The 26,601-nt window shown below is 54.3% G+C and overlaps 1 protein-coding gene across 1 annotated transcript in view; it reads left to right on the top strand.

Moving 5' to 3' along the window:
- The first annotated feature begins 7,748 nt into the window (after positions 1-7,748).
- The window catches only part of HTRA1 (HtrA serine peptidase 1), a 46,643-nt gene continuing 27,790 nt past the window's right edge, over positions 7,749-26,601 (top strand). The window contains exon 1 of the mRNA XM_054581645.1: positions 7,749-8,356. Within this exon, the coding sequence (XP_054437620.1) occupies positions 7,873-8,356 (484 nt within the window). The 5' untranslated portion in view covers positions 7,749-7,872. The remainder of the gene's footprint in view (positions 8,357-26,601) is intronic.

Genomic DNA, 26,601 nt, shown 5'->3' on the forward strand with positions numbered 1-26,601 from the left:
GGACCGCGCCCGCCGGCCACACGGCCCAGCCCGTGGCGTCAGGCTCTGGCCTGCAGGCAACGCCCAGCCCCGGAGGCCGGCGGTGGGGGTGCCGGCGGTGGGGGGGCCGGCGGTGGGGAGGGCCGTCTGAGCACAGGTGGGCTGGCTCTGTGAGGGCTGAGAGTTTGACAGACGGGATTCCCGGCGCCACCAAACACCGGGCCCCTCAGGGGCTACCCCGGCCGTGGGACAGCGCGGCGTGGTTTGAACATGGACTCACACAGCACTGGCAATACCTAGCGATGGCCCGGCTGCAGGGCTCCGCCCTGCTGCCCCTCGGGGTTCCTGGGCTCCCTGACCCCAGGGATGCTCAGTCATACCTCCGAGAGGGTTTTGTTTTGTTTTCCCAAGCAGCTTTATTGAGCTCTAATTCAAGTACCATGCAATTCACCCCGTAAAAGTGTACGATTCGGTGGTTTTTAGCATACTCACAGAGGGGGCAACTCTCACCACACTGCATTTTAAGACCTTTTCATCGCCTCGAACAGAGCGCCTACCCTTTAGGGGTCGCCTCTCTGTTCCCTCCTCTCTCCGTAAAACTCCCTGTGCCGATGGGCCACGTGAATGGGGTCACGTAATACGGATGCGGCCTTTTGTGCCTGGCTTCTCTCACTGAGGGCGACGTTTTCCAGGTTCGCCCGATGCTGTGACCCAGACCAGTACTCACTCTCTTTATGGCTGAATGAGATTCCATGGTGTAGACATGGCACATCGGCTGGACGTTTGGGTTATTTCTGCCTTCTGGCTGTGATGAATAATGCTCCTTGGAACATTTGAACAAGTTTCTGTGTGGCTATATGTTTTTGTTTCTCTCGGGTGTGTACCTAGGAGGGGAATTGCTGGGTCACATGGTCACTGTTTAATTATTTGAGAAATGGCCAGTCTGTTTTTCAAAGCAGCCGCACCCCTTTTCATCCCCTTTAGCAATGCAGGAGGGTCCCCCTTTCTCGGCACTGTGTCATCTCTCCTTATCACCCAATCTTCTGACGCTAGCCAGCCTGATGGGTGTGAAGTGGTATCTCACTGTGGTTTTGAGTTATTGATGACTAAGGAAGTTGAGCATCTTTTCATGTGCTTACTGGCTCCTCTAAGTTTTTGCTTCAATTGATGGGGTATTTATTTTTTCCTTTTAAAAAAGTTTTTTTTTAAATTTCAAAATCATTTTAAGTTTAGAGAAGAGTTGCAAAACTAGTACAAAACGCTCATTCACCCTAACCCCAGATTCCCCAAATGCTAGCCATACTTGCTTAATCAGTCTCCATCTCTGAAGCATTTAATAGTAAGTTGAAACACGGAGGTCTTTTACCTCTAAATACTTGGTGTATTTTCTTTGAAAAAAAAAAAAAAGACGCCACCTTTCTCTTAGGCAACCCCAGAACATGATCAAAATAAAAAATCAACACTGACTCAATATTATAATTTACTGAATTTATTCAAGTGTTGCTGAAGTTTCTGGGTATAGGCACTTTTAAAAAGCTCACAGGTTATTGTCTGCAGGCAAACTAGAAACAGACTCCCAGCCAGAGAGCAGGCTGATAGCTCCGGGGGAAGGGACTGGGCGGGGAAAGACAGACAGACAGACAGACAGAAAGGACTCCTGGGCCTGGACAGCAGTGTGGTGATTCGGGAGGTGGGAAGGGGGTGGGGGGAGGAGGAAGGGGGAGGAAGCTCGCAGGTGACTCTAATGGACATTCGGGATCTCCGTCACTTCTTCGGGCACAGGAGGACAGTGACACAGAGAGAAGGGAGCGCTCCCTGGGGTCATCAGCAATTAGAGCAGAGTTTTCAGGGTGCCCCGACCCCGGGGCACCTTGGTGGGTGGGGCTTTAGAAAAGACTCCTCTCCTGAGCCTGGATCAGGTGGCAATCGGCTTGGCGAGGGCACAGCACCTTTGTCGTTGCCCCCTGCCCCTTGCACCTTAGCACATGGCATAGTGTCCGTCCAGGAATGACTGCGGCTGAGGAGGAGGAGGGGAAAGGCAAGGCTTCTGGTCTCCTGGGACCGCCAGAGTTTCTTCTGCTTAATGGACACGTGCCCTTCCTTTCTGCAACCCAGAGCCTGTGCTTGACCCTGGAGTGGGGGGGAGAGGGAGCAGGTTCCAGGCAGAGGGACAAACTGTTTCTTTGTTGCGCTCCATGCTGGCAGCTGCCAAAATCCCAGCTGAACTCCATTTAGCATGCAAGCCCTCTCCCTCCTGCTGGCAAACACCTGCCTCTAGACCCCGCCCCCTTCTGCAGGGCCGGCCCTCCGACCAGCTTCCCCTGCATCCTGGTGGTCTTTCCAACACACAAGTCTAGTGCGCCCCTTTCCTGATGAAAACCCTAGTGGAGCGCGTGTTCCTCCCTGTTCAGTAAACCCCACCGGTGGTGTCTCTACCCTTCCTGGCTGCTGGCCCCCGACTGCCACTCACTCCTGGGACTCGCGCTGCGGTGCCCACAGAAGCCCCTCTGAGCCTTCCCTTTGCCCCTCCCCCCCTTCCACGATGCCTCCCAGGGCTTGTGGGACAAGACAGGGGACACACATCAACTTCGTGCCTTGTTACGCAAAGTGGGGTCTCCCGACCAGCATCCACAGCAGCGGAGGCACCTGAAACTAGACAGAACTGAGTGCTGAGGACCTGCCTCCGGCCTATTGAATCGGAACCCAGAGGGTGGAGCTGAGCCAGCCCCGCAGATGCTTGGATTCAACGCTCGGTTCGAGACATACCAGTCTTGGATCTTGGACCACAGGGAGGTCCAGGCAGGACCAGGGGGTACTCAGCCCTCCTCTGTTTCAAGTAATTCAAGGTAGATATTCTCTACAGCTGGTGAGTCAAGAGTGTCAGCATGTATCTCCAACATACCCATTCTGTGCCAGACAAAGGAACCAGGAAGGTGTGCTGGGTGGAGGAATGGGACTGGGCGAGGGGACCCCAAAGCCTGTAGAAGGCCCCCAGGGCAGTCCCTGGAGCTCTGGGCTGGGTCTGGGGTTACACCGATGGAGGCAGACACCCCAGCCATTGGTGACTCTGGGGCCAGGCCTTCAGAGCTGTCTGGAGGAAAATTGTATCTTTCAGTTGTATCAAGATGTTCTCACAAATTTGCATTTCACATTGTTCCCGTTCGTTTAGGGATTAAACAAACCAAACACTTGGCAGTATATGTAAGAAAATAACAGTGCCAGTGTGTAGAGGAAGGATCTGGACCTTCTAGGTCAAGTTGGTGTCAAACTTTAATATCCAAGCGCCTTAGAGATCCTGTGGCCAATAAACTTAGTGAATTCCTTTTACCGCTTGCAGAACTTGGGTCCCTGGTGCCTGCTTTAGCGTCTGTGCAATTAGACAATGGAATGACTCCACAGTTGAAACCCTTCTTGTCTTTTATAAAAAGTCTCTTTTATAAGCATATTTAAAATCCCGGCTCATCACTTCGAAGTCCAACAACCCTGCCCACCAGGCCGCATGTTCTGTCTGTGACCTTGTTCAGCGTCCTTGCTGCCCCGTGACTCACAGGACACTGACAGGCTGTCATTCAGTCCATGGTGGCGGCTGCCTGGGGTTTCGTGCGAGCTGTGTCTACTATCTGGTCTTTGAGAGTGCAAGTTTGGTCACGTGGCATGCAATTTTAATTTTCTAAAGCAAGTATATTGGAGGGAGCCAATTAATGCAGACTGTTGGTCTTCTGCAGTTGATTTGAAAGGAAGGTTAATCTAAATTAATGGAAGATCTGATTTACAGCTCTTGAGAGATTGAAAGGAAACGCAGAACAGCAGCCAGGCCTGGGACTGGTTTTTAGGGGTCTTTAATTAGTAGACACGAACATTTTGTGATTTTCACACGAGAAATGTTATATTTCTAAAGTGCTTCAGAAGATTTCAAAAATATTTAAACACCCTTGCCATGTGTGCTATTTTTAAAGGAGGGGTTTGCATGGAAGACATCATGCTGAAATGAATGGATTGTTACAAAGCTGATGGAATTTTTTTTGTTTTTACTTCCTATCCCACTGGGTTACATTAACTGCATCTTCAGTTAATTCAAAGTGCTCCTTACGCTAAAATCTAGTAACGCACCTCTAACAATGTATGTTACTGAATCCATTTTTATTTTTTCCCAACTACCATCCCTCCTGCAGCAAGATGATTCTGTCAACCCCCCTCCCCCACCCCGCCCCACCGCCTCAGAAACCTGCTGGGGTTTCCAATCGGCACCACAGCCCAAAGCCCTTGGGAAGGCACCAGGGCCCCCTTCCCCACCTGGCCCTCCCCTCCAGCTGCCTCTCCTGCCACAGGGACCCTGCTCCCACCCGCGGCCCTGAAGGACGGCTTAAACGCCCCCAGTGGGGTGGGCACCGGGTGCCAGGTTAAGAAGTTCGGATTTCATTTTGTTGGAATTGAGAGGTCCTGAAAACTACGGGGTGGGGGAGGGGTCAGTCTGCAGAGAGAGTTCATTTAGATCACAGCTGTGGCTCCCCAGGGTTTGGTCCTGTGGATTAGGGAAGACAATGCGTGTCCCCAACCATTCTGTGTCCTTCATGCATTTGGGGGGGGAAAAAGGACCCAAGTGGGAGACCTTTCTCCTCCTGGGCTGCACAGACAGGGTCGCTCTGCTCTAGTTCAGGAGTCTCTTTTCTTAATCACGACTTTGGCAGCCATAGGGTGTCATTGTTCATTATTCGGGAATAGACTTGACTTTGTTCAAAATTAGAGCCTCAGGGCTGGACGTTGGGGCTGCAGAGAGAACGGCGGGGAACTTGCCTGTGTGGCTTCCGAACTGCCCTGTTTTCTCTGGAAAAATCCTCTCCAGGAATCTGTGCCAAGACTTGGTGAGTAGAAAATGAGTTTTCACAATGTATCAGAAAAAGACATCTTTTAAGAAACTGTCTTTACAAATGGCATCAGAGGAGGAAGACATGAAAGAGCGAGAGAACAACCCTTTCTGATCAAAAGCACTACTTGTGGATGTGGAGACGTTAGGGCTAGAAGACCAGCAACAGGCTGTGACACCAGGTTCCGGCGGTGCGTTCTGTGCGTTCTGTGTGTTCTGCGCATTGTGCGTGTGCGCTCCCACGGACACACGCGGGCTCCCACACAACGCCCTCCTGTGCGGACAGGTCAGGGCCCTTTCCAGTGGGAGCTGAATTTCTCTGACTCGCAGTCAAAGGACTTGCTGGGGCCCCTCTGTCGAGCTCCTTGTCTTGGTGGCCCGTGTCACTGTCAGGGCGGTGGCGGAGTGGCACCTGTGCTTGGGAGAGGATCAGGGACGCGATCCTGGTCTTTCTGAAACCTCGGCATTGAGAATGCTGCTTCTCAGGTGCTGCGGGGCCTTCATTGCGCCCTCCGCTGACTCCTGCCGATGACGCTGCCGCCGCCGCCGCCGCTGCCAGTGGCACGGCCCCAGCGGCTGAATGCGCCATCCGCCCGCCCTGGCGAAGAGCCGCGTGGCCTCTGTGGTGTGGGTTTACTGGCCATGCCGATTCCGCCCGTCTCTCCTGGGCCATGAAAGAGTGTCGTGGGAGTCGCCCCGGTGCCACAGACGCCCTCACAGTCGTCACTCCAGGCTGACGTGCTGTCGCTGCCCTTTTCCTGGGGAGGTCCCTGAGGTTCTTAAACAGTGTGCCCAAGGCCACAGAATTAATGGCCAGAAGTGAGGTTTGGAATCCAAGCCCATCAGACCACAGGGCTCCTGCCTGCTTCACGAGGTCATATGGCCCACCCTGGAGGGAGGAGGGAAGAGCATGCGCCACGGCGCAGGGACTTTACACTGGGTGGTTTGTTTCAGAAAATGCAGGTAATTCTGCATTGGTGGAGTCAAGTGTGTGAGACGAGAGGATGGGGTGAGGGGGCGATGGGAGCTCAGCGGGACCCTCAGGGACTTACTCTGTCACGGGGAAAGAGGTTGGACACCGTCCCATCCCCGCCGCCCCCCGCCCCAGCAACCAGTGGGGAAGCTGGGGCCACATTTTGCTTTAACCAGCTAGTTTACTCTGCCACGTGGTGGGGGTGGAGGATGGGGACTCTCAGGCAGAGACTGTTTGGAAGGTGCCCTGGCCCCATCGCCCTTAACTAGTGTGTGAGACCTGGGAGGTCACTAGTCCTTTCTGCCCTGTTTCCTCATCTGTAAAAGAAGACTGCTGGACAAAAAGAATTTTTCACCGATTTATTCACTGCCACCCTTCTGCTTATTGTCCCTGCCTACGGGACTGCAGGGGGAGCTTTGTTACCTGCTGATTGTCCCTCTCACCCTGCCCCGCTCTGCCCCCCCCCCCCCCCCCCCCCCGTTGCACCGTCACGCACCTGAGGCCCGCTGCTCAGCAGGCGTGTCGAGCCCCCTCTGCAGTGTCCAACCCCAGATGACTTCCAGGTCAAGGCCTCCCTTCACACCAGGTTGAGGTCTGGTTTTAGGAAACGCTACCCTGGGGATTGGGGACCCCAACGTCTTTCTCCTGCCCCAGGTTGCCAGACCTCCAGGAGCCTTCCGGCTATGGGTCCCAGGGTGCTCACGTGGATCACATTTGGGAGGTGCTTTGAGGGGGGTTATAAATACTTGAATTTTAAATGACTTTGTTGGGAAAGTATTGCGTGCACAAGGGAAAGACTGGGGAAGAATAGTGCAGAATCCTTAGGCCTCCCTCGCCCCTCCCATGCCTGCTGTGCCCCAAGGTCCACTCTGCAGGCCCATGGGCCCTCGCATATCTGTGCTATGGGGTGGGCAGGGCAGCATATGTGTGACCCGCCCCCTCTGGGGTCCTTGGGCCCAAGTTTGTCCCATCTGTTCCATGTGGCCTGGAGGCTGCAGCCTGAGGGCCTGGCCAAGTATGGGGACCCACCTCCAGGGTCCCCGTCCCTTCCCCTCCCTGTGACTCACCTCTGTTCCAAAGGATGCACCAAATACTCAAGTGGAAGTGCCAAGGGGAGCCATTTTATTTAAAAGCAATAATGTTTAGAGATAATCACGCATGTGGTGAGGAATTTCCAGTACAAGCCCCCCTCCCACCAAAGTCTCCCTCTTCCCTCAGCTGCTCCAAGCTTCTCCCGTCTCCTTCCGTGGTGATTCTGTGTGTGTGTAACCACGCATCCCACCCACAGCTTTAAAAGGAATCAGACACAAATTACTATATTCTGATCACTTCTCTTTGCTTTTTGTCACCTAACCGTGGGTCGGGACACAGGCTTTCTGCCAGCCACATGGTCGCCGGCTTCTTTGTATGGCTGCCCAGGGCCCACGGTCACGGTCGCGAGTGCTGGGCCAGCGGGTGAATTCCAGCGAGGTGCTCGCCAGCGGCGCCACCGCCGCGCAAGGCCACCTGCCCCCCGGCCCCCACGGCTGGGGCGAGTCCGCAGCTCGCCCGGCTCAGCCACCTTTGGGGGCTTCCAGGTCACTCAAGGGCCCCCGCAGGTTGCCCTTTGCGGCGTTTCCTTTTAGTTTTAAGGTGGTTAGTCGTGCTGAGCAACCCCACAAAAGGCGAATAGGTGGGACCCGTAGACCGGGAGACGGAGCCCGCGGAAGCGGCCCGCGCCCGCCCCGCCCCGGCCGGCGAGCCCAGGCGTGCCTGCCTTGCCCCCGCCGCAGGCAGTCCCAGGTCCAGCCGCCCGCCCTCCCGCCCGCCCTCCGGCCGGCCCCCCTCCCGGGCGCCGTGCCCGTCCCCAAGGCAGCTCGTCACCGCCGCGAGGCCAATGGGCTGGGCCGGGCGGCTGCGCGCACTCGCACCGAGTCCCTAGTCCCTCCCGCGCTCTCTTGGAGCGGCTCTGCAGCTCTCCAGCTCTCCGGCTCTCCAGCTCTCCGGCTCTCCAGCTCTCAGGCTCTCCAGCTCTCCAGCCCGCGCCCAGCCCACTGCCGCCGCCGTCCGAGCCGCCATGCAGCCCGCGCACCCCTCGTTCCCCCCGCGGTGGCTGCTGCTGCCGCTGCTGCTGCTCACGGCGCAGGTCTCGGCGCAGCTTCCCAGGGCTGGCCGCGCCCCGCTGGTCCCCGCCGGCTGCCCGGAGCGCTGTGAGGCAGCGCGCTGCTCCGCGCCGCCAGCGCACTGCGAGGGTGGCCGCGTCCGCGACGCGTGCGGCTGCTGCGAAGTGTGCGGCGCGCCCGAGGGTGCCGAGTGCGGCCTGCAGGAGGGCCCCTGTGGAGAGGGGCTGCTGTGCGTGGTGCCCTTCGGGGTTCCCGCCTCGGCCACTGTGCGGCGGCGCGCGCAGGCCGGCGTCTGCGTGTGCGCCAGCAGCGAGCCGGTGTGTGGCAGCGACTCCAAAACTTACGCCAACCTGTGCCAGCTGCGCGCCGCCAGCCGCCGCTCCGAGAGTCTGCGCCAGCCGCCGGTCATCGTCCTGCAGCGAGGGGCCTGCGGCCAAGGTACCTGCGCGCAGCGTCCCCCACCCCGCGCCGTCCGAGCCTAGCTCCGGGGGGCTTCCACGTCTTCCTATCCCGGCCCTAACCCGCTCCCCGCGGGACAGACAGGCAAACTGAGGGGCAGGAAAGCGTAGTAGCGGGATGTTCAGGGCACCCGCTCGCCGGGAGAGAAGGGCACCGACTGCGGGCAGTGTGCCGCGGGCTCCCTGAGCCCAGCTTTGCGCCTAGACTGGGGCCCATTCCTCCCCCGGTGGGTGCCCAGCATGCTGGCCTGCAGTGCTGGTGGCTGGCTGCTGGGTGCGCTGCGGGGAACCACACAACACGGGGACCGGGGGCAAAGATAGGAACGTGAGCATAAGGGAGGAGAGAAGGTCAGGACTGGGAAAGGTAAGTGCCTTGTTCCCGGCACGCTGGAGTCGTTGCGACCACAAGGACTCATTTCTGTCGCTTTCCGTTCTGCAGTACTCTTTCTGCATCCGAGTCCTTCCCTTTTAAAATGAGCCAGACGTTCATTTTATTGGGGATCCTGCCTGTGACAACTTTGTTTAACTTTTTATGTGAAAGGAGCCGCGCTGCCGTCCCGTGCCAGGCGCTCTCCCTGGAGAGCGGCGGGCTTCTTGCTTGCCGACGCAGACGCCGCAGCGGCGTCACTGCTTGCCTTGCTGCTCAGTGTGTCGAGCCAATACTACAGAAAAATGAAAGTGGTTCTTTCTGAGTAAGCTGAACGGGGTTTTGGGTCACAAAATCTGAAGAGGTGGAGGTGGGGGGAGGGTTGGGGACGAGGAAGAATTGCGCCCTTTCTGTGTCAACAAGCCAGGTCCCTGGTGGCGCTGGGGCGGGGGGTGGCGCGAGTGTGGAGAAACCCTTGCGGACCTTCCAGAAGGACGCGTCTCCTCTCCGGGCAGAGACCATGTGGGTAAACAATGTGGAGTTCAGCTGCGGCCAGTCCAGCCTTGTAGGGATGGGCCAGCTGGGCTTGGCAGTGTCGCTGGCTGCAGCCACACTCTGCCTCCCTGCCGCGGGCCGTGCCTGGAGAGGGGGCGAGGGGACCCCAGCGGAGGGGCTGGTCTGGATTTTCTCTGTGGGAATGTGACTAGGACCTGGCACAGTTTGGCTCACATGGAGGGGAGGTTGCCGGAGCGTGTAGGTGTAGGAGAGCGCAGAGGGCATTGCGGTCCTCCAGCACAGGGGAGGGGGGCCTGGTGCCCACCCTCAGGACACAGCCTCGTCGGGCGTGGAGGAGAGCTGTCCCCAGAGGACTGAGCGACCCACAGAGCCTGGGTCCCGGCATGAAAATGCACGCCTGTCAGTACCCACGCTGTGCGTCAGCTCTCGTGCCGGAGGTGCCGCACACGCGTGTGGGGTCTCACGGGTCTTCACAGCCTCACGAGGCGGAAGCGGCTGCCGTCGTTCCTGTTTTGCAGGTAGAGGAACCGAGGTTGCAGGATGTGCCCCGGGCCACTCAGCCAGAGTTTGAGCCCCGACAGCCTGCTCAGAGCCAGCACAGCCCTCAACTCCAGAGCTGAGGAGGAGAGGGCAGGCAGGATGAAGGACAATTCTAGAAGGCTGTGGCATACATCCCAGCTGGAGCAGGGTGCAGCCTGAGCGAAGCCTTGTTTGGAAGGTGGTGCACTGACTGTTACATTTGGGGACATTTGGGGAGGACAGCAGTGGGGACGCTGCTCCTGCTGTAGTCTTGCTGCCCGGGGTCCTGTGCAACTGGCACCTGATTTATTGCCAGCGAGGTGGAGTCCCTTAGCAGCTTCGAGGCTGGCAGCCACTCCCAGTCTCTGTGAGGAGGGAAGCAGGTCCTCTTCCGTGGGTCAGGCCCTCCGCAGGCTCCCTGGAGAGCCGGCGAGTGGGCAGCCTCAGAGGGAGGTGTGTGGTGGCCTCGGAAGGACAGGGAGACCAAGAGGGTGCAGCGCTGTGCTCATCCTTCCCTCTTTTTTTTCTGCAAATATTTGTTGAGCTCTGCAGCGTGTCTGGCGCTCTTTGTCTGTGTGTCTGCCTGCCTGCCTGGAGGAGGCGCCTGACGGGCATGCGGGCGGATGACGCATGGATGAACGGATGAAGACACGGGAGGCGCTTGAGCCACGCAGCCATCCAGCCTTCCTTTAATGGGAGGCTTTGCTTTTTCCACCCCGCTCTCCCCTGCCCTAACCCTGTGCTCTTGACTTTCCGGAGGTGCCCCTGAGGATAGGGGCCTGGGAGCCAAGACTTCATTCAGCTGCAGCCCTGCCCACCCGCAGGTCACTTGATGTCATTGTTAAATGAGGTGACTTGGCCGTCTGCTCTGGCTGAGAGTGTTGGCAGGAGTGCTGTTTGGGGGGGGTCAGGGGGAGGCGGGGCATAGGAGGCCTTCCAAAGGAGGTGCCTGTTGGACTGGAGGCTTGAGGTTGGGAGAGCCAGAGCCGTGCGAGGGTGTGAGGAAGGAGCTTCCGAGGCAGGAGGCAGGACCGTGGTTTCCAAGGTGCTCAGGGGGGTCGGCCTGGCGCAAAGAGGAAGGACAAGGGAGGAAGGCAGTGCCCGAGGGCCAGAGGCCTCGGGCGTTTTGGAGGCAGGGTGGGTCTTTGGAGGTGGAATGTGGCGTCCTTCAAAAAAAGAGCATGTTTATCTGTGAGCTGTTTAACAAAGACTCCAGGGGACGTCTCTAGTCACGGTTCTGGAACTAAAGGCAAATCGCCCATTTCAGAAATCCGTGCTGCTCTGCGGGCTTGGACAGGGACGTGTCCGGTTACGCTAGGGAACACAGGTCTGTCAGCTTCCCCTGTTAGCCGTTTGGCTTAGTTTAAAGCAAGAGCTCTGTACTGGTCAGGAGATTCCAGAAACGGAAGGCATCGTAATTAACAGCAGCGCAGTTAACAACTGAGGTGGGTTCAGTGCCCATCCTGTGCCAGGCCTCCGTGAGTCCCTGTGGCCCCCCTCGCTGAAAATGGACAGGAAGCCAGGAAGGAGGCCTGAAAGAGACTCCCGCACATCAGAAGCCATTTGTCCTCGTTGTACACACTCCAGGAAAGCCCATCTGACCCCAACCGGCAGCCCAGAGGAGCCCAGGGGTCTCCATGCCCAGGGACGCCCCGTGCTGGCCTCGCCCGGTGCGACGAGGGAAGGCCTCTGAAGGGGCGGGCTGGCTGGGCGCGCCAGGTGAGGGACCACGGGCCTAGGTGTCTTAGGAACAGTTTATAAGGCATTGCTTGCCTGGGTTGGTTGTCTTTTTTTTTTTAATCCTCAGCTGAGGATATGTTTATTATTGATTTTGGAGAGAGGGGAAGGGGAGAGAGAGAGAAACATTGATCGTTTGCCTCCTCTATGCACCCCGACGGGGGACTGAACCCGCAAACGTTTGGTGTCCGGGCTCCAACCAACTGGGCCACTGAGCCAGGACAACTGGCTTTCTTCTTTTATTCTATGTTGGTTTTGCTAAAGAGTTAAGATATTAAGGTATTATAACATTAGCAAGTTAACAGCGAAAGCCAAGCATTTGAGTAACTTCGTTCCATCCAGAGAGCTGTAAATAGGTTGCATTAGAATGTAAAATAAGTGCTGTCAGTAAGCAGGGGTGCTGGGGGCCATGAGCTGACCGTGGTCGGGTGCCCGGCAGGCTCAGGGCTGCGGGGCTGGATCTCGAGTCCACGTGGGGCTGTGTGATCCTGGATGCAGTGCCGTGCCTTGGAGCAAGCGCTCAGACTTTCCATGAGCTGATATTTTAAGTGAATAAATAGCTCTGGTCAGGCTTAATGTGAAGAAGAAATCAAGCTTGGCAGGGGCTGAGGGTTCCTTGGAAGGCTAGCTTAGGGTGGGGGGGGGACCGGCAGCTGGTCCCCCGGCTGTTCCTTCCTCGGCTGTTACCTGACCAGGTGACCGGCCCCTGACCTCTCACGGCCTCAGCCATAATGGCATCGGACCAGAGGATCTCTGAGGTCCCTTCTGGCTGGACTGGCCTATGACTCTTGTAAGAAAACCAGTCTCTGGAGGATTGTGGTCACCTCATCCCTGTTTTAAAGGCTGGACTGGCTTCTTTAGGAGTTCATTTCCTTTTTTAAAATTATTGATGGTTAAAGCCAAGGTTGTCATTGAATGCGCGTGGCCCACCTTGGGCCTGGTGGCCTTGTGCTTTGTTCAGCTTGGTGCCGGCCGCCGTGAGTCCCTGGAGGGTCACAGCGGTGACAAACCTATGCCCAGGAGAGGAGCTCCAGGGAGCCCAATGCCCCGAGCCTGGCTGCGGGGGTCTGTGGGGTGGGAGCCTTCCTGACCTCCTACATGTCTCCGTCCCTGCCCTCCGTCCCAGTAAGAAAGAAAGAAAGAAAACCAAAGAGAAACGGAGACGTGTAGCCATCCCAATTGCTTTCCCAAAAGCCTCCCTGAGGTGGCAGGAGAACTGGGGCTGCTGGGTGTCGCGTGTCTGACGGACACGAGCCAGAACAACATGCAGCAGGACAGACAACATGAGTGACAGCAAAGAGGCCCATCTACTGCTGCCCAAGGGTGCAGAGCTCAGCTTCTGGGATCAGTGACGTGAGGTCCCAAGGTTCATTTCTAGGTTCATTTGGAGCATTTATTGAACACCTACTCTGTACTCAGAAATATCATATCTGGATATTTCATATCGGCATATGATAGATGACTCCACAGGGAGTCAGGGGTGAGTGAGGCTCGGTGGCCCATTATCTTGCGTTCGCAGCAGGTCACAGAACACCGGGCAAGGACCGGGCTTACGGAGTCAGCAGCCCTTCCTGGCTGAGTGACTTAATCGCCCTAAGTCTCAGTTTCCTCATCAGTACAATAGTAACAAAAGCAATAGACCATCACCCCTGCGTCCAGAGGGTTGTTGGAGGAACGAAGCACCTAATCACGTGGCGAGTGAGGAACTGCGCTGCTACTCAATCAGCAGAGCTGGCCGGGTGTCCTCACCCTCCTCGCCGTCCCACAAGGAGGCGGCTCGGTGGAGGAAGAGCTGTGATGGCCTCGTCTCCCTGGGGATACAGGTTACAGGAGGAGGAGAGGGGTGCAGGGGGCGTGTCCTGGAGCCTGGCTTGGATTTGTCACTAAATAAGTTAGAGGAGGTTCTTCGGGCAGAGGCATGCAGACACCACCTTGCTGGTCACCTTCTGAACCCCGCCTGTTTCAGGTGGGACATACGTGACTTCTCTTGAATGAAGACCTGAGTGTCTGGAATGCCTAGGATGTTACAAATGTCATGTCATTAACCTTCCCTGGAGTGGGCGATGCTCAGGAGATAGCAGTTGTATGGGAGCCCCAAGACCTGCCGGAACGGTGCTGGGTTTGGTTTCCGTGCTTTGGAAATTCCTCACAAGGAAAGATGGGTCATATCTCTGGGAAACAAAAAATAGTGTGGGGGTACATGGATGCTCTATTAATTTTTTCCTAGGGAAAATCGTCAAATAAGGCTGTTTCATAACAATACTTTTCATCGTGTGACAGCGGCTGGTCCCTCACCGGGAGACAGTCCTGCCTCCCGAGGCGTGGGATGGTCTCGGGGGGCATACTCTTGTGGCTGGCGTTCTGATCATTTTCAAATTTGACTAAGCTCATCTCCATGAGTCAGAGCCTTGAGCAATATTTTCAGGCCTCGGGAAACTTTTTAAAATTTGTTGTGCAATCAGATCTTGAGAAGATGGTAGGCCTGCCTGTGCAGTGAGCTGGGGTTTTTTTTTTTTGGTTTTTTTTTTCCTCCTCTCTGGACAGATTTCGGTGCGTCACCCAGCAGTCAAGTCAGCGTGCACCCTGTGCCCAGGGGAGCCCTCTCTGTGGTGCCAGCCTTCCAAGTGGCAGGCACCGCTCGGCGGGGACGGGTAGACATGGGGAGTTCTATTAGTTGAGGTTGCCCAGGCAGATGGCTGCCAACTGGGTACGGAGGAGGGAGGACTCAGCGTTTAGCAAGCACAGCTGTCTCTCTCTGGCACAGGCTGAGCTAGCCGGGGAGGGCGGGGGACAGCATTCTCCAGGACAGCCTTAGACGGAACAATGCCTGAAGAGCCGCCACCGCTGGGTGCTGACCGTGTGGTGGGCCCACCTTGTCCCTTCCTCACCGTGACTCCTGGAGGCGTGGCGTTACCCTGGTTTCCCAGCGGAGGAAATGGATGGCGGCCCAGGAAGTGAACGAGCTGTCCAAGGCTACCCCGCAGCAGGAGGCAGAGCCAGGGCACAACCCCAGTCTGTCTCCTCCTCCTACTGCTCCGGGGGCTTCTGTGACTCCAGCATTACTTAGAAGCGTGCTGTTTAATCTCCAAGCATTTGGGGGCCTTCCAGCTGTTCTCTCTGTGACTGATTGCGAGTTCAGCCCCTTTGTGGTCTGAGAACATACTTTGTATGGTGTCTGTTCTTCGATGTTACAGCGTGTTTTGTGGTCCAGCATGTGGTCTTCCTTGGTTTAACAGTCCACGTGAACAGCAGAACGTTCTGCTGTTGTTGGGCGGAGTGTTCTGTTGACGTCACTTAGGTCCGGTGGACTCGCAGTGCTATTCGGGTCCGCTGTAGCCTCGCTGGTTTTCTGCCTGCGTGCCCGTCAGTTCCGGGGAAGGGGGTGCTGAGGTCTCCCGGGTCAACAAGGAACCCCCGACCTGCTGGCTCCGTTAAGGTCCGTGGTGTTAGGAAACCCGGGTCTTGCCCCGCTTGGACCTTTTGGATGAGTAACTATCTCCCTCCAGCCTCTGCTTCCTCATCTGCAACAGGGGGGTGATATGGCTGCCCAGGAGGCTTCAGAAGGACACTGTGAGGGTCAGATGGGTGTGAAAGTGCTTTGTCAACCAGGAGCATTGCAGTCGTAAGGAGTGAGTGTCTGCGATTGGCAATTCCATACTCACAGGACTCCTGGTGGAACCAGCACCGAACAGTGAGGACGGAGGATGGGAAAGCAGGATGTCTCCTGGTACCAGGACATGGGTCTCCTCTAGGCGCGTTCCCCTGTCCCACTGAGACATCGTATCTCTTGGCCAAGTGACGGAATTGTCCTCAAGCACTGACCCTCTGTTGTAGGAGCGCCAAAGGCCAAGTCCACCACCATCCCCTCCCAGGGCAGACGCTGTGGTTCAGAACAGCAGGGCCCCAGCCGCTACACAGCCCGCACCCCTGCGTCTGCGCCCGTGTCGCAGGGGGCGCCTGCTGCTCACCGGGGGCCTGCGGGCTGTGTTCCGTGTTTCTCTGCAGTTTCGATCGAATATTTGCTGGTCAAGAAATGGCCTGAGTTGAGGTTGCTTAGATACTAGCTTGACCTTTCTGTCAGGTGGACATGGTTGACTTTGAGAAGTGCAGCCCGCTGTGGTTCAGCTTCCCTGGGAACGATCCAGGAGAAGTCTGACAGCAGCACAGAAGTCCGGTGTAGGCGGAACGGCAGACTTAGAGACCATCCAGACAGCACCCTCTCTGGGTTGCGGGATACTCTCGTTTGTAGTCCGCCCCCGTGGGATCCTTTCACTGGCCAGGGGTATAGCCCTCCAGCCTCTGAACACTCTCACTGTGCTCTCGCCTTCCACAGCCCATCTCTGGCCACGTCGACTCCCTGTTTTCATGTCTCCTGGCATCTTCTGGACAAGGACACCCCCTTCCCTGCGGAGGCACGGCTGGCTGGCCCCAAGGCCACCAACTGGCTTGTACAAAGGACAGAATCCTATCTGAGTGTGGATGGTCCTTGGAGCTGCTATGGCCTAACCCGTCACTTTACAGATGGGGAAACTGAGGCACTCAAAGGCAGAGGCCAGGGTTTACCTGCATGATTTTCCCCTGAGGCTGAGAAACAGTGGGCACTTTTACTTGTCCCCCATTAAGAAATGGCGGAAAGAAAACTCTTCCCCTCCCCCAGTGATCTCCGTGGGTTGGAGAAAGACCTGTAAACTGTCCGTGCAGTGCCTGCTTCCTCCTCTAGAATTCTAAGCACATGTTAATGCCCTTGAGCCATAATTACGGGGATGTTGCTGAAGGGAAAAAAAAGTCATTGTAAGTCAGGGCTCAGATGCTTCGGTGCCTTTCAGGCGGTGGTTAGAGTTCTCTGGGTGGAGTGCTCCGTTTTCCCTCTTGGCATGCCGGCCCTTTCGGGTCATTTCTGTTACCATTGTTTAGACATCCAGGGAAATGCATCAGCACATTTGATCACGTATCATCCTGTATCAGGATTTTCAAGTTCTACATAGAGTCTAATTATGACATCAAAAATAAGGAGAAGCCCTGGCTGGTGTGGCTCGGTGGATTGAGTGCCGGCCTGCAAACCGAAAAGGTCGCCGGCTCAATCCCCCATCACGGCACGTTGCAGGCCAGGTCCCCGGTTTGGGGCATGCGAGAGAGAACCAATTTATGTATCTCTCCCACATCAATGTTTCTCTCCCTCTTTTTCTCCCTCCCTTCTCTCTCTAAAAGTGGATAAATAAAACCTTTAAAAAAATAAAGAGAAGAAGAAAGGCCTGTGATCCCACCATCCTCCGGGCAGCTGCATCCTTTTTGTCCCGAGCGTCACAGCAGCGTCTGGCAAACTCTCACCCTTTTCCTGTCTGCCTGCGCCATGGCCGCTGTTGCAGACAATGCTGAACATGTTCATGTCCGTGGTTATTTCTGTATCTAGGCTTATTCCCTTGGGATAGATACAGGTGCAATGACTGATGGAAGGATCTGGATTTCTGGGAGTTTTGTACCCATGTTCATTGCCATCAGCTATGGAATTATCACCCTCTCGGGTCACTGAAAGCTAGGGAGGCCAAAGAGAAATCCCCCCCGCCTCCCCGAAGAAATCCTTCAGGATAAACAGAGCGGTATGGGGACGGCAGTGACCCGTCCCTCTGCTGGGTCAGTAAATTGCCTGGTCTGTCTGTAGGTTACTCTCCGTCTCACGTTGATCGCTGTTAGGGGAAAGGCAACGTCAGGGGTGGAATGAGCACTTTAAAATGTTGGGTTTACCTGGGGATGGAGTCGTTGTCACAGGCTGCCTGACCTAGGAGGGGTCCTGTGGCTGGCCAGGAGCTGGGACGAGGTGGGGGCATGAGGTGAGGGCCCGGGGTCACACGCACGGCCTGGACAGAGAAGCAGGCTCCCTGGCCGCCCAGCCCCCGGGGCTCGCGGCCTCCCGGACGCCAGCTCTGCCGGGGATGCCCTGGGGCCTGACTGTTGCTGTTTGTTGGGAAACATGAAGAATACGTTTATCCAAATGTTTTGTACACACGGACAGAAAGATAGCACAAGCCACGCACATCAAATCCAGTTTTCTAGTAACCACGTTAACAAGGTGAAGAGAAACAAGGGATGTGAAATTTTTCTTTTGTTGGTTCAGTTTTATTGCGATATAATTCACATACCGTAAAACGTACCCTTTTACAATGTACAATTCAGAGTTTGTACATATTTGCAGAATTACAATGGCTATCACTCTCTAATTCTAGAATATTTTCATCCCTCCAAAAAGAAACCCGCTACCCATTAGCAGTGGCTCCCTACCGCCTCCCCCCACCCCTGCCCAGCCCTAGGCAACCACTAATCTGCTGTCTGTCTCAGCTGGATTTCCCTGTGTCCAGACATCCCACAGAAATGGTATCAAACAGTACATGGCTCTTTGTCACTGGCTTCGTTCTCCGAGCACAGAGTCTTTAAGACTCGTCTGTGTCGTGTATCACGTGTCAGTCCTTCAGCCCCCTTTGTGACCGAGTAACATTCTGCCGTGTGATACCGGAAGGCTGCACTTGTGTGTGATCTCCTCTCCTGGGTGGGGAATGCTGACCCCAACCCGAAAGTCACTTTGAAACGCCACCAATGAGGCAGGCCGCACCAACCTGCTCTGCGGGGCGACATCGGAGCACGTGACACAGGAAGCCCGCATTGAAAATGGAATATTCTATCCTGATGGGAAGGGCACGCTGTGAGGGAAAGATCAGGAAATGCAGTTCTCAGGTTTATGAGATCATACAGCCTTTTGGGGGGCTGGAAAGGATGTCGGAAATGGTCTAGCTTGCCCTCGTCTTACTGATGAGGTAACCGAGGCCCGCAGAGGGGACGTGGCTTGTCTTGGGCCACAAGGCTCTCTTCTTACTTCTTCCTGGAGCCAGATTCTTTCTGGCTTGTCTCACTTTACAAGTTTCCCTCCTTCTCCTCCTCCTATCTCAAGCCTAGTGCTTATCAGCGAATGGGCTCAGGGTGCTTCTTGGATGGAGCTGCTGTCATATCATGTCCCTCTACCGTTTTGTCCCTTTGCCCCAAACCCCAGGCTGTCCCTCCTCCGCCAGGGGGTTGGGGGAGGGTGTGACTGATGCCAGCTGAGGAGTGTGTCCCAGACCCCTTAATAAACCGACCCTTCGCTTCCCAGCCTGCTGCCTGTGGCTGGAACGTTTGGGAGCTGGGACTGCCGTGGTCTCTCCAGACATAACAACCAAGAGCAGTCGCAGCAGGAAGAGAACCCAGCTGAGAAATCTGGGAAGGTCAAGACCGGAGCCAGATGCTTATCAAGAGGAAAGTTAATAGTGTTTTTGTGAACTGAGCAGTCAGCCGTTCCCCTGAAGATAATAATAGACACATGCCGGGCATTCAGGAGACTTCTGGGGGGAAAAAAATCGTGTAGTATAATTGATTGGAAACTTTTTTTCCTAATACATAAAATAGGTCAGCAAAGACTGTCAACTGGAACAATACTGACCAAACCCAAGCATTCAATGCTGGCCAATGAGACTGAGACGTGATAACCGGTGACGGGCACCTTTAAACACGGTCACGTGGTTCTGGGAAGAGCTCCTCGGCCAGCGGAGCTGAGCTGCAGAACTGGGCCGTGCGCGTGACTGACAGCGCATCTAGGGCTTTGCGGCCAGCTGGCCGGGCGCCCCCAAACGCTTGTTGCTAATCGGGTGAGACAGTCTTAGGCTTGTGTGGGTCAGTCTTTCTGCCTCTTCACTTCACCTGCTCAGTCTTTTTCAGCGCCATCTGCCGCAGCCTTGGCCCAGCCCCTGCAAACCGTGCCTCGCTTGGGATCCAGGGACACAGGGACTGTGCTGCAGGCTGAGGTCTGGCGTCGGGAGAGCTTTTCCCACTCTGAGCGTCTGGGAGGCTGCACCGGAAAGAGAGGGGCTGCCAGCTCGGGGAAGTGCCAGTGTGGGCTGGAAATCCAGGCCAGGCTCCGGCTCCGCCTCCTCTTCCTCCTCTATTCATGAAGAGGAAAGAAATAGGCCACATGTAACTCCCCTGAATTTTATTTCTTTATTTCTGTGCAAAAGACAGAGAGTAAACCTGTCCCATTCAATTTGGAGCCTTTAAAAAATACAGTTGCTTCTTGTGAATTCAGCTTATTTGAGCAAGAATGGGTCCCAGAGCCTTTGGTCGTGGGAAGTTTGACACCAAAGCTGGGTCTGTTCTGTCCCCTTCTTCCTTAGAAGTGCAGTGGATCTTCAGCTTTATTTTAGACCTTGCCTGCTGCTTGGGCCACGGCCAGGTGGTGCCCCTCTCCTCCCTGCACCTTCCCTCGGCAGGGCTCAGAGAAGCCTCGTGGCACAGACTCCTCTGTGACCAGGCCCCTGAGAGCCTAGAATCTGCAGCCGCATTGCCTATTAGCATGAGGGTTTTCTGGAATGTGCGGAGTCTTGCTTCTGTGTCTGCTGCCTCCACGCCCCAGAGCCGCTCTGGGGCGTGGAGGCAGCAGACACAGAAGCAAGCCTCCGGTTGGAGCCGTGGCTGACAAGCTTCCTTGGAATTTGATGGAGTGGGACAGACAGAACGCAGTCACTCACACTGAGAACACGGAGAAAGTGAGTCTTGCAGGATGACTTTACCGTGGTCCTGGGCTGCGCCCCCCACCCCTGCAGCCTCTCGTGCCAATGGGAGGCCGTCTCCTTCGTACTTCAGGCCTCACTACCCATTAGGGACTGTGTAGATCGATGGCTCTCCTGATGCTCAGGAAGGCAGTTGTCCAGGTTCGCCGGCCGAGGGGGGAGCCGTGGTTCTCTGCCATCCTGGCTCCTGTCCATGCAGCCTGCCTTCCTCTCTCCTCCCCGCTCGGCTGCTCCAGCCCTCTCCTCCTGCACCTCTCACGGTAATGTCAAACTCATCCTTCAGCCTCACAAAGGGAGCTTTTCTTCATGAAAAATCATCCCCCTTGCCCTCCCTGAAGGTGGACCAGCACGTCTCCAGCTGCGCGGTGTCAGGTTAGTTAACTGCCTGCCTCCTGGTCCTCTCTCAACGTCCCTACATACCTGGGACAGCTGTCCTCTCGGGCCTTGGGTACCGGTGCTTTGGCCAGAGTTACGGAGCCCAAATTCCAGTCTTGACATCAAAAGCCCTGATGTGGCAAGCAGCGCGGCGGGCCTCGATCATTCACCTGAAGCTCGGTATTCCAGGTGCTCCCTTCGCGCCCCCCAGCTGCTGGCCAGGGCGGGCTCGCCATGCTGTTGGCCTTGGCCTGAAGTGTCTTCTGCTCTGTGCTCTGCTTTGTCTCCCTGTTGCTGCGCCCCCACCCCATCAGAAGTGTGGGGACCTTTGGGTCAGGGCATTAAGGTGCTGGAAGTGGGGGGCGCTGGAAGGGTGCGCCCTGGATCCAGCCCTGATGGCGTTCACTTGTCCTGGCCTCTCTGTAAAGGTGCCACACTGTGAGTGGCACAGATGGGTGAGGCCAGGCCCCCAGGTGCGTGCAGGCGATGTGCCTAGAGGGTGATTTCCTCCTGCGGTCCCCTCCGAATTTGGGCCTGGATCCCTTTACCCAGCAAGTAGACTCTTTGTAGTTACTTTAGACATTCCAGGGACAAAGAAATGATCAGACATGACCCTCAGGCCATCTTAAGGTGAAGCAGAGGACCGCCTCCAGCATGCACCGCCATGGGGCTGGGATGTCACAGGTTTGGGGTCTGAGTCTAGACCGGTACTTGGAGGCTGAGGCTACTAAGACTGGACCTCACGCGGCAGACTTCTGCTTGGGGTGCTGGGGCTGTGGGGGGTGGCTGATGACAGTCAAGGAGTAGGTCCCAGACCCCTTAAACAGCTGGACCATTCCCAAAGACTACTTAAAGTTTTCATGAGAGCCCGCTGGGGTCCGCGGTGGTTGCTCGCTTATTTGTAGCGTCTGGGCCAGTGGGAGCCTGGCTGGCTGTGTGGATGCTGGTGGCCGGGGGGAGTGTCCCAGGGCTGTGGAGCGGGGCTTTGAGCCTAGAACAGGGGTGGGCGCCTCTCTGGGTCATTCACGGTCAGGAGGGCTCCCCTGAAAGGGAAACGGGCCTTCGTCCCCAACCTCGGTGCATTGGGTGCCTGATGTGCCTGAGCCTTTGAAAGAACTTTATTTCTCTTGCCACTTGTGCCCAGGCCGTGCCACAGCAGGAAGAGAAGGGCTGGACTGGAAGCATCGGGGAGACTAAGGAAAGTGCGTGACGGTGAGCTGTCCTTTTTGGAACTGCCACCGTCCCTTGGAAGGCAGACTCTGGCCGCATCCAGTGGTCTTTTTGGCTAAGTTTCTTCACATTTCGTCCTTTCCCTTGAATACTTCCAGTTATTGGAACCGGGTTGCTGCCTGATTTATAATTTTTAATGCACCAATACCTTTGCTAGCATTGAAAGTGGAAGAAATAAGGCCAAAAGTCTCAGGTGACTTTTCCCTTTCTCCGTGACAGCAGGGAGGAGCAGTGGAAGCCACATGGTTGAGCCTCCTTCTTGCAAAGTTGAGGAATCTCCAGCACAAGGGACTGGCCTCCCCGAGTGAGCCTTGCCCCCTGCCACATAAGATGGGCGCCTGCCTCCCTGCACACAGGGGGCGCTGTCAGCCCCTGGGGGCTGCCCTTGGGCTCCTGGGCTCGGCCAGCTCCCGGCAGCGTTGCCATCAGCTCCCGGCCAGGTGTGATGCTTCTCTGTACTTCACCTGCACGTTGGGTTTTAGATCAAACGCATGGGAACACAGGCAGGGCTGGTGTTGTGGGTGGGCCACCTGTGTGCAGATGGTCATGCTTGAGCCTCTGCTGTGACCATCTTGGAAAATTCTTAATAATTTTGAAACAAGGGACCCCCACATTTTCATTTTGCATTGGGCTCTGCAAATTTTCTAGTCAGCCCCGAATGTAGGACAGTGCATTAAAATGCCACTGATTTGATCAGCCTGCTGTGGAAGCTGATTTGAATTTTGGGAACATGCTGTTCCTTCTGAATAAAGGAGGATTCATTTCTTTTCCCTCGAATACACTGCGTTCTGTCTTCTAAATTAGCTCTACTTATCAACTCCGCTGAGAAACTGGATTGTGCTATTGTTGTTGCTGGAAGCGAAGGTTGTGTTGTTAGTCCTGGGTCCTGGCCCTGCGTTCTCAGGCCCGGAAGTGGGAAGCTGTTCGCAACCGCAGGGGCTGTGGGGGGCCGGAGGCTGGGGGGAAAGGACTGGGACCTGGAAGCAAGGTCACAGATGCAGAGCAGAGAATCCAGCTGGGCAGCCGGCTAGCCTCCCGCCGCTGCCGCTTGCTGGCCCCGAGGCTGTGAGCAGCGTGCCTGCTTCTCTGCTCCTCCGTTTGTCTGTAGACTGAGGACTGCGGCACTGTGCAGGCTTGCAGGGGTCATGAGAGATAACGTTTACTCAGTGCCTCGCGTTGTGCTGGACACACAGCAGACGCTCAGTAAATGAGAACTCTTACTCTTCTTGTTGGTGTGATAACAGGCAGGCGGGGAGTGGGCATGCGCTGCAAGGCGCAGCTGGCACACGGCGTTCGGGAGGCCTGGGGAGAGCTTGGCAGGAGCGGAGAGTGCGCGCTGAGTCCTGGGAGCGAGGAGGGGTGCGGTGGGAATCAGAGCCATGAGGTTCTCTAGTCCCAGAGAAATACTTCACAGTTCCATTTATCAAGTAATTAGGTCCCCACAACTTAGCAAGTATTTGTGTCCTTACAACGTAGGTCATAGTGATCATTTGAAAAAAACCATTTTTTAAGGTATTTTAATTTCATCATGCGATAACTGCAATGAGGAGCGGATAGGGTGTGTGCACCTGCTGGCGCCATACAGCCTCGCAGGTCTTGGAATCACATTGGACACTGTCACCCCCATTTCCGCCTCAACATCGATTTTGGACTTGCTTTTTTTCGCATTGACCACCAGAAATCCAGACTCCCAAGATACAGAATCATCGAGAGGACTGTAGTGAGATCTGATCTTGAAACGGAATGACCTCTTTAGAGCTACTTCTCAAGGTGTCCAAGATATCGAGTATCACTGGATTTCCCCAGGAAACTTGAAATACCTGGGAGCTTGCTGTGGTGCCCCGGGGTGCCTCAGGGCAGAGTTTGAGAACCAAGGCACTGGGACCGCAAAGACATGCTTCTCTCTTCGTCCCGCCTCTCACCTGATCCTTCCCTGACCTTTTTGCCTCAGAGATGAGAGATGCACACAGTTTGATGCGTATTTCAAGCACATGTCCAATTTTGTGCTAAATCTTTGATTCACGTCCCCTCATTGTGATGTTCGTTTTCACTGCAGCGGCTTTCCTGCGACGTGACCGCGGGTATCACGTGCTTAACGCAGGGCCTGTTTCTTCTCAGTAAACACTTGAGAATGGAAGGGCCTGTGATCCTAATTTTGATAATAATTGTGGAAATTTATCAACACAGTGTGGGTGTCTCTCTTTCCTCCGTTAAGGAAACTGTCGAAAGTCGTTAAGAAGTGTCGCCTGTGAAACTCCAGGGACGCGGGGCTCCAAGGCAGCCTGTGGCGTTGTGTGTGGGGCTGGTAGTTGGTTAAGAGGAAAACTGAATCATTTATTATCTTTGGATGGAATTCTGCCAGTTTAAAAACTCATAAAATTATAGGAAATGTTGGCTACTCTTAATGGGTCATTTGTTGTGTTTAAAGCCAGTAATGATAAATATTTATTAGGTAAATGGAAAGCGCTGTCTAAATACTGTGACTCATTATTTTATTAATCCTAGTTATTCAGACGTTCTCTGTTTAAAATAAAATCACATAGTATGTTATTCAGTTTTCTCTTTCTGAGAATTGTTTTGGAAATCCTAGGTTCTTTGCTTTCTGCGTACATTTTAGAAATAACTAATCAATTTCTATAAAAAGTCCTGCTGGAATTTCCATTGGGAGCATATTGAACCTATAACCAATTTTGGAAGACTCGATAGCTTCACTCTAGAGGAACTTCTGACCCATGAGTATGGTATCTCTTTTTATTTATTTAGATCTTCTTTAGTTTATTTTACCAGTGTTTTGTAGCTTTCAGTGTTTTAGGTCTTGTACATATTTTGATAACTATTTCCCTACGTATTTAATATTTTTGATGCTATTATAACTGATATTTTTAAAATTTCAGTTTTCAATTATTTTTATAGCTTATACATAGAAATACAATGGACTGTGTATATTGACCTGTTTTTCTGTGACATTGATAAAGTAATTTATTCTAGGTAGTATATTTATGTATTCCTAAGCTTTTCCTATATGGACCCTTGTGTTATTGGCAAATAAAGACAGTTTTGTAGTCTCCTTTCCACTTTCTATGCCTTTAATCTCTCTTTGCAGCCTAATTGTGCTGTCTAGGACTTGTAAAAGTGTTGAACAGAAGTGGTAAGGTTGGGTGCTTGCCTTGTTCCTGTTTTAGGGAGGAAGCATTCAGCCTTTCACACGGAAGTACCACATTAGTTTTTTATTGATCCCTTTTATCTGGCTGAGAAAATTCTCTTCTGTTTATAGTTTGCTGACTGTGTTTTTAATCATGAGTTGGTGTCCAATTTTGTCTGATTTTTTTTTTTTTTGCATTTATTGAGATGATTATTTGGATTTTCCTTTTAGTATAGGGTGGGGCAAAAGTAGGTTTACAGTTGTTCATATGGAAAATAAGAAAATAATAAATAATAATATGAGAATAAACTGTGTTTCGTGTACTCATAACTGTAAACCTACGTTTGCCATAGACGGTATGTTAATATTGTGAATTCCATTGCTCGGTTTTCATATGTTAAACCAACCTTATTTAACTTTTTCTGAGATAAACCCCACCTGGTCATGATCTTTTATTCTTTTTATTATATTACTGAATTCTGTTTGCTAAAAAACTTAAGGATATTTGGTCTCTGTGCTGGATGTTAGTGTGTAGTTTTCTTATGTCTTTTGCCTGGTTTTTGTCTTAGGGTAATGCCGAGTCCCTCTAAGCTGGGCTGTGTTTCCCCCGTCCTGTTTTTGGGAAAAGTTTGTGAACTGTTAGTATTGCTTTTTCCTTAAATGTTTGGTAGAATTCACCAATGAAGCCATATGGGCCTGAAGTTTTCTTTGTGAGAAGGTTTTTAACTACAAATACAATTTCTTTGATAGATACAGGATTATTTAGGATAAATGTATCTCCTTGAGCAAGCTGTGGTAAATTACATCTTTTAAAGAAATCTGTCCATTTTAGCTGTGGAATTTACGTGCATAAATTTATTTATGGCATTCCCTCATCAAACCCTCTCCATCTATAGGAACCGTAGTGATGCTCCCACTTAGAGTCCCAACGTTGGTCATTTTTTCCTTTTCTCTTTTTTTCATGAACCAGGAGTGTACAAAATACCATACTTTTACTTTTCTGAACCCTGAATTGCCAGCTTTCTGTAAACAGCAGGCCATTACTGAATGCTCGCCACCTCTCGCTTTTTGCACAATCACAGAGCTGTTGGAAGGACCTGCCCCAGGTTCCCCGTCCTCATCACCTCTGCCACCTCAGTTCTGGCCTGAGTAAACAAGGCCCTCACTTCTTAGAGGGAGTTCCAGTTGTCTTCTTCGGCAGGTTGGCTGCCCCCTGGGAGTCTGGAAGTGCACCTGGGCTTCAGTTCAGACTGCGCTGCTGACCCGGCTCCGTGTCCTCCTTCGGCATGGGCTGCGGGGTGCTCTCTGTAAGCTGGGGCACAGAGGTACCTGTCAAACCCGGGAGACTGCTCCCAAGGGCTCCCCCTTGGTCTCTGCCTCTGCGTGGCTGGCTGCGATGGCCCTGTTCGGAGGAGCCTCCAGGGTCTGCACGCGTTTGCTGAGGTGAGGGAGGGGTTCTCCGGACATCTTTACCTCTCCCCTCAGTGGTATGTGGCGCTCACACCTGTCCAGAGCTGCCTGCTGAGCGGCACGTTGACCCACTCTTTTATAAAGAAACGTTTTTCAACTGCATGGCATGAGTTGGTCAAACCCTTCACGTACAGTAGCTCGTAAAATCAGCCTCCAAAACACACTGAGGGAGGTTTTATGATCCCATGTTATGTGAAGCACTTAGGTGACCTATCTAAGGTCACAGAGCAGGTAAGGACTGTGCCTGGAGACCAGAGCCTGTGCGCTGACCCACTCTCCCC

Source organism: Pteronotus mesoamericanus, unplaced genomic scaffold, assembly GCF_021234165.1.
Source record: "Pteronotus mesoamericanus isolate MK-2021 breed Mesoamerican mustached bat unplaced genomic scaffold, CSHL_Meso_final contig_657, whole genome shotgun sequence".
Classification (NCBI taxonomy): Eukaryota; Metazoa; Chordata; class Mammalia; order Chiroptera; family Mormoopidae; genus Pteronotus; species Pteronotus mesoamericanus.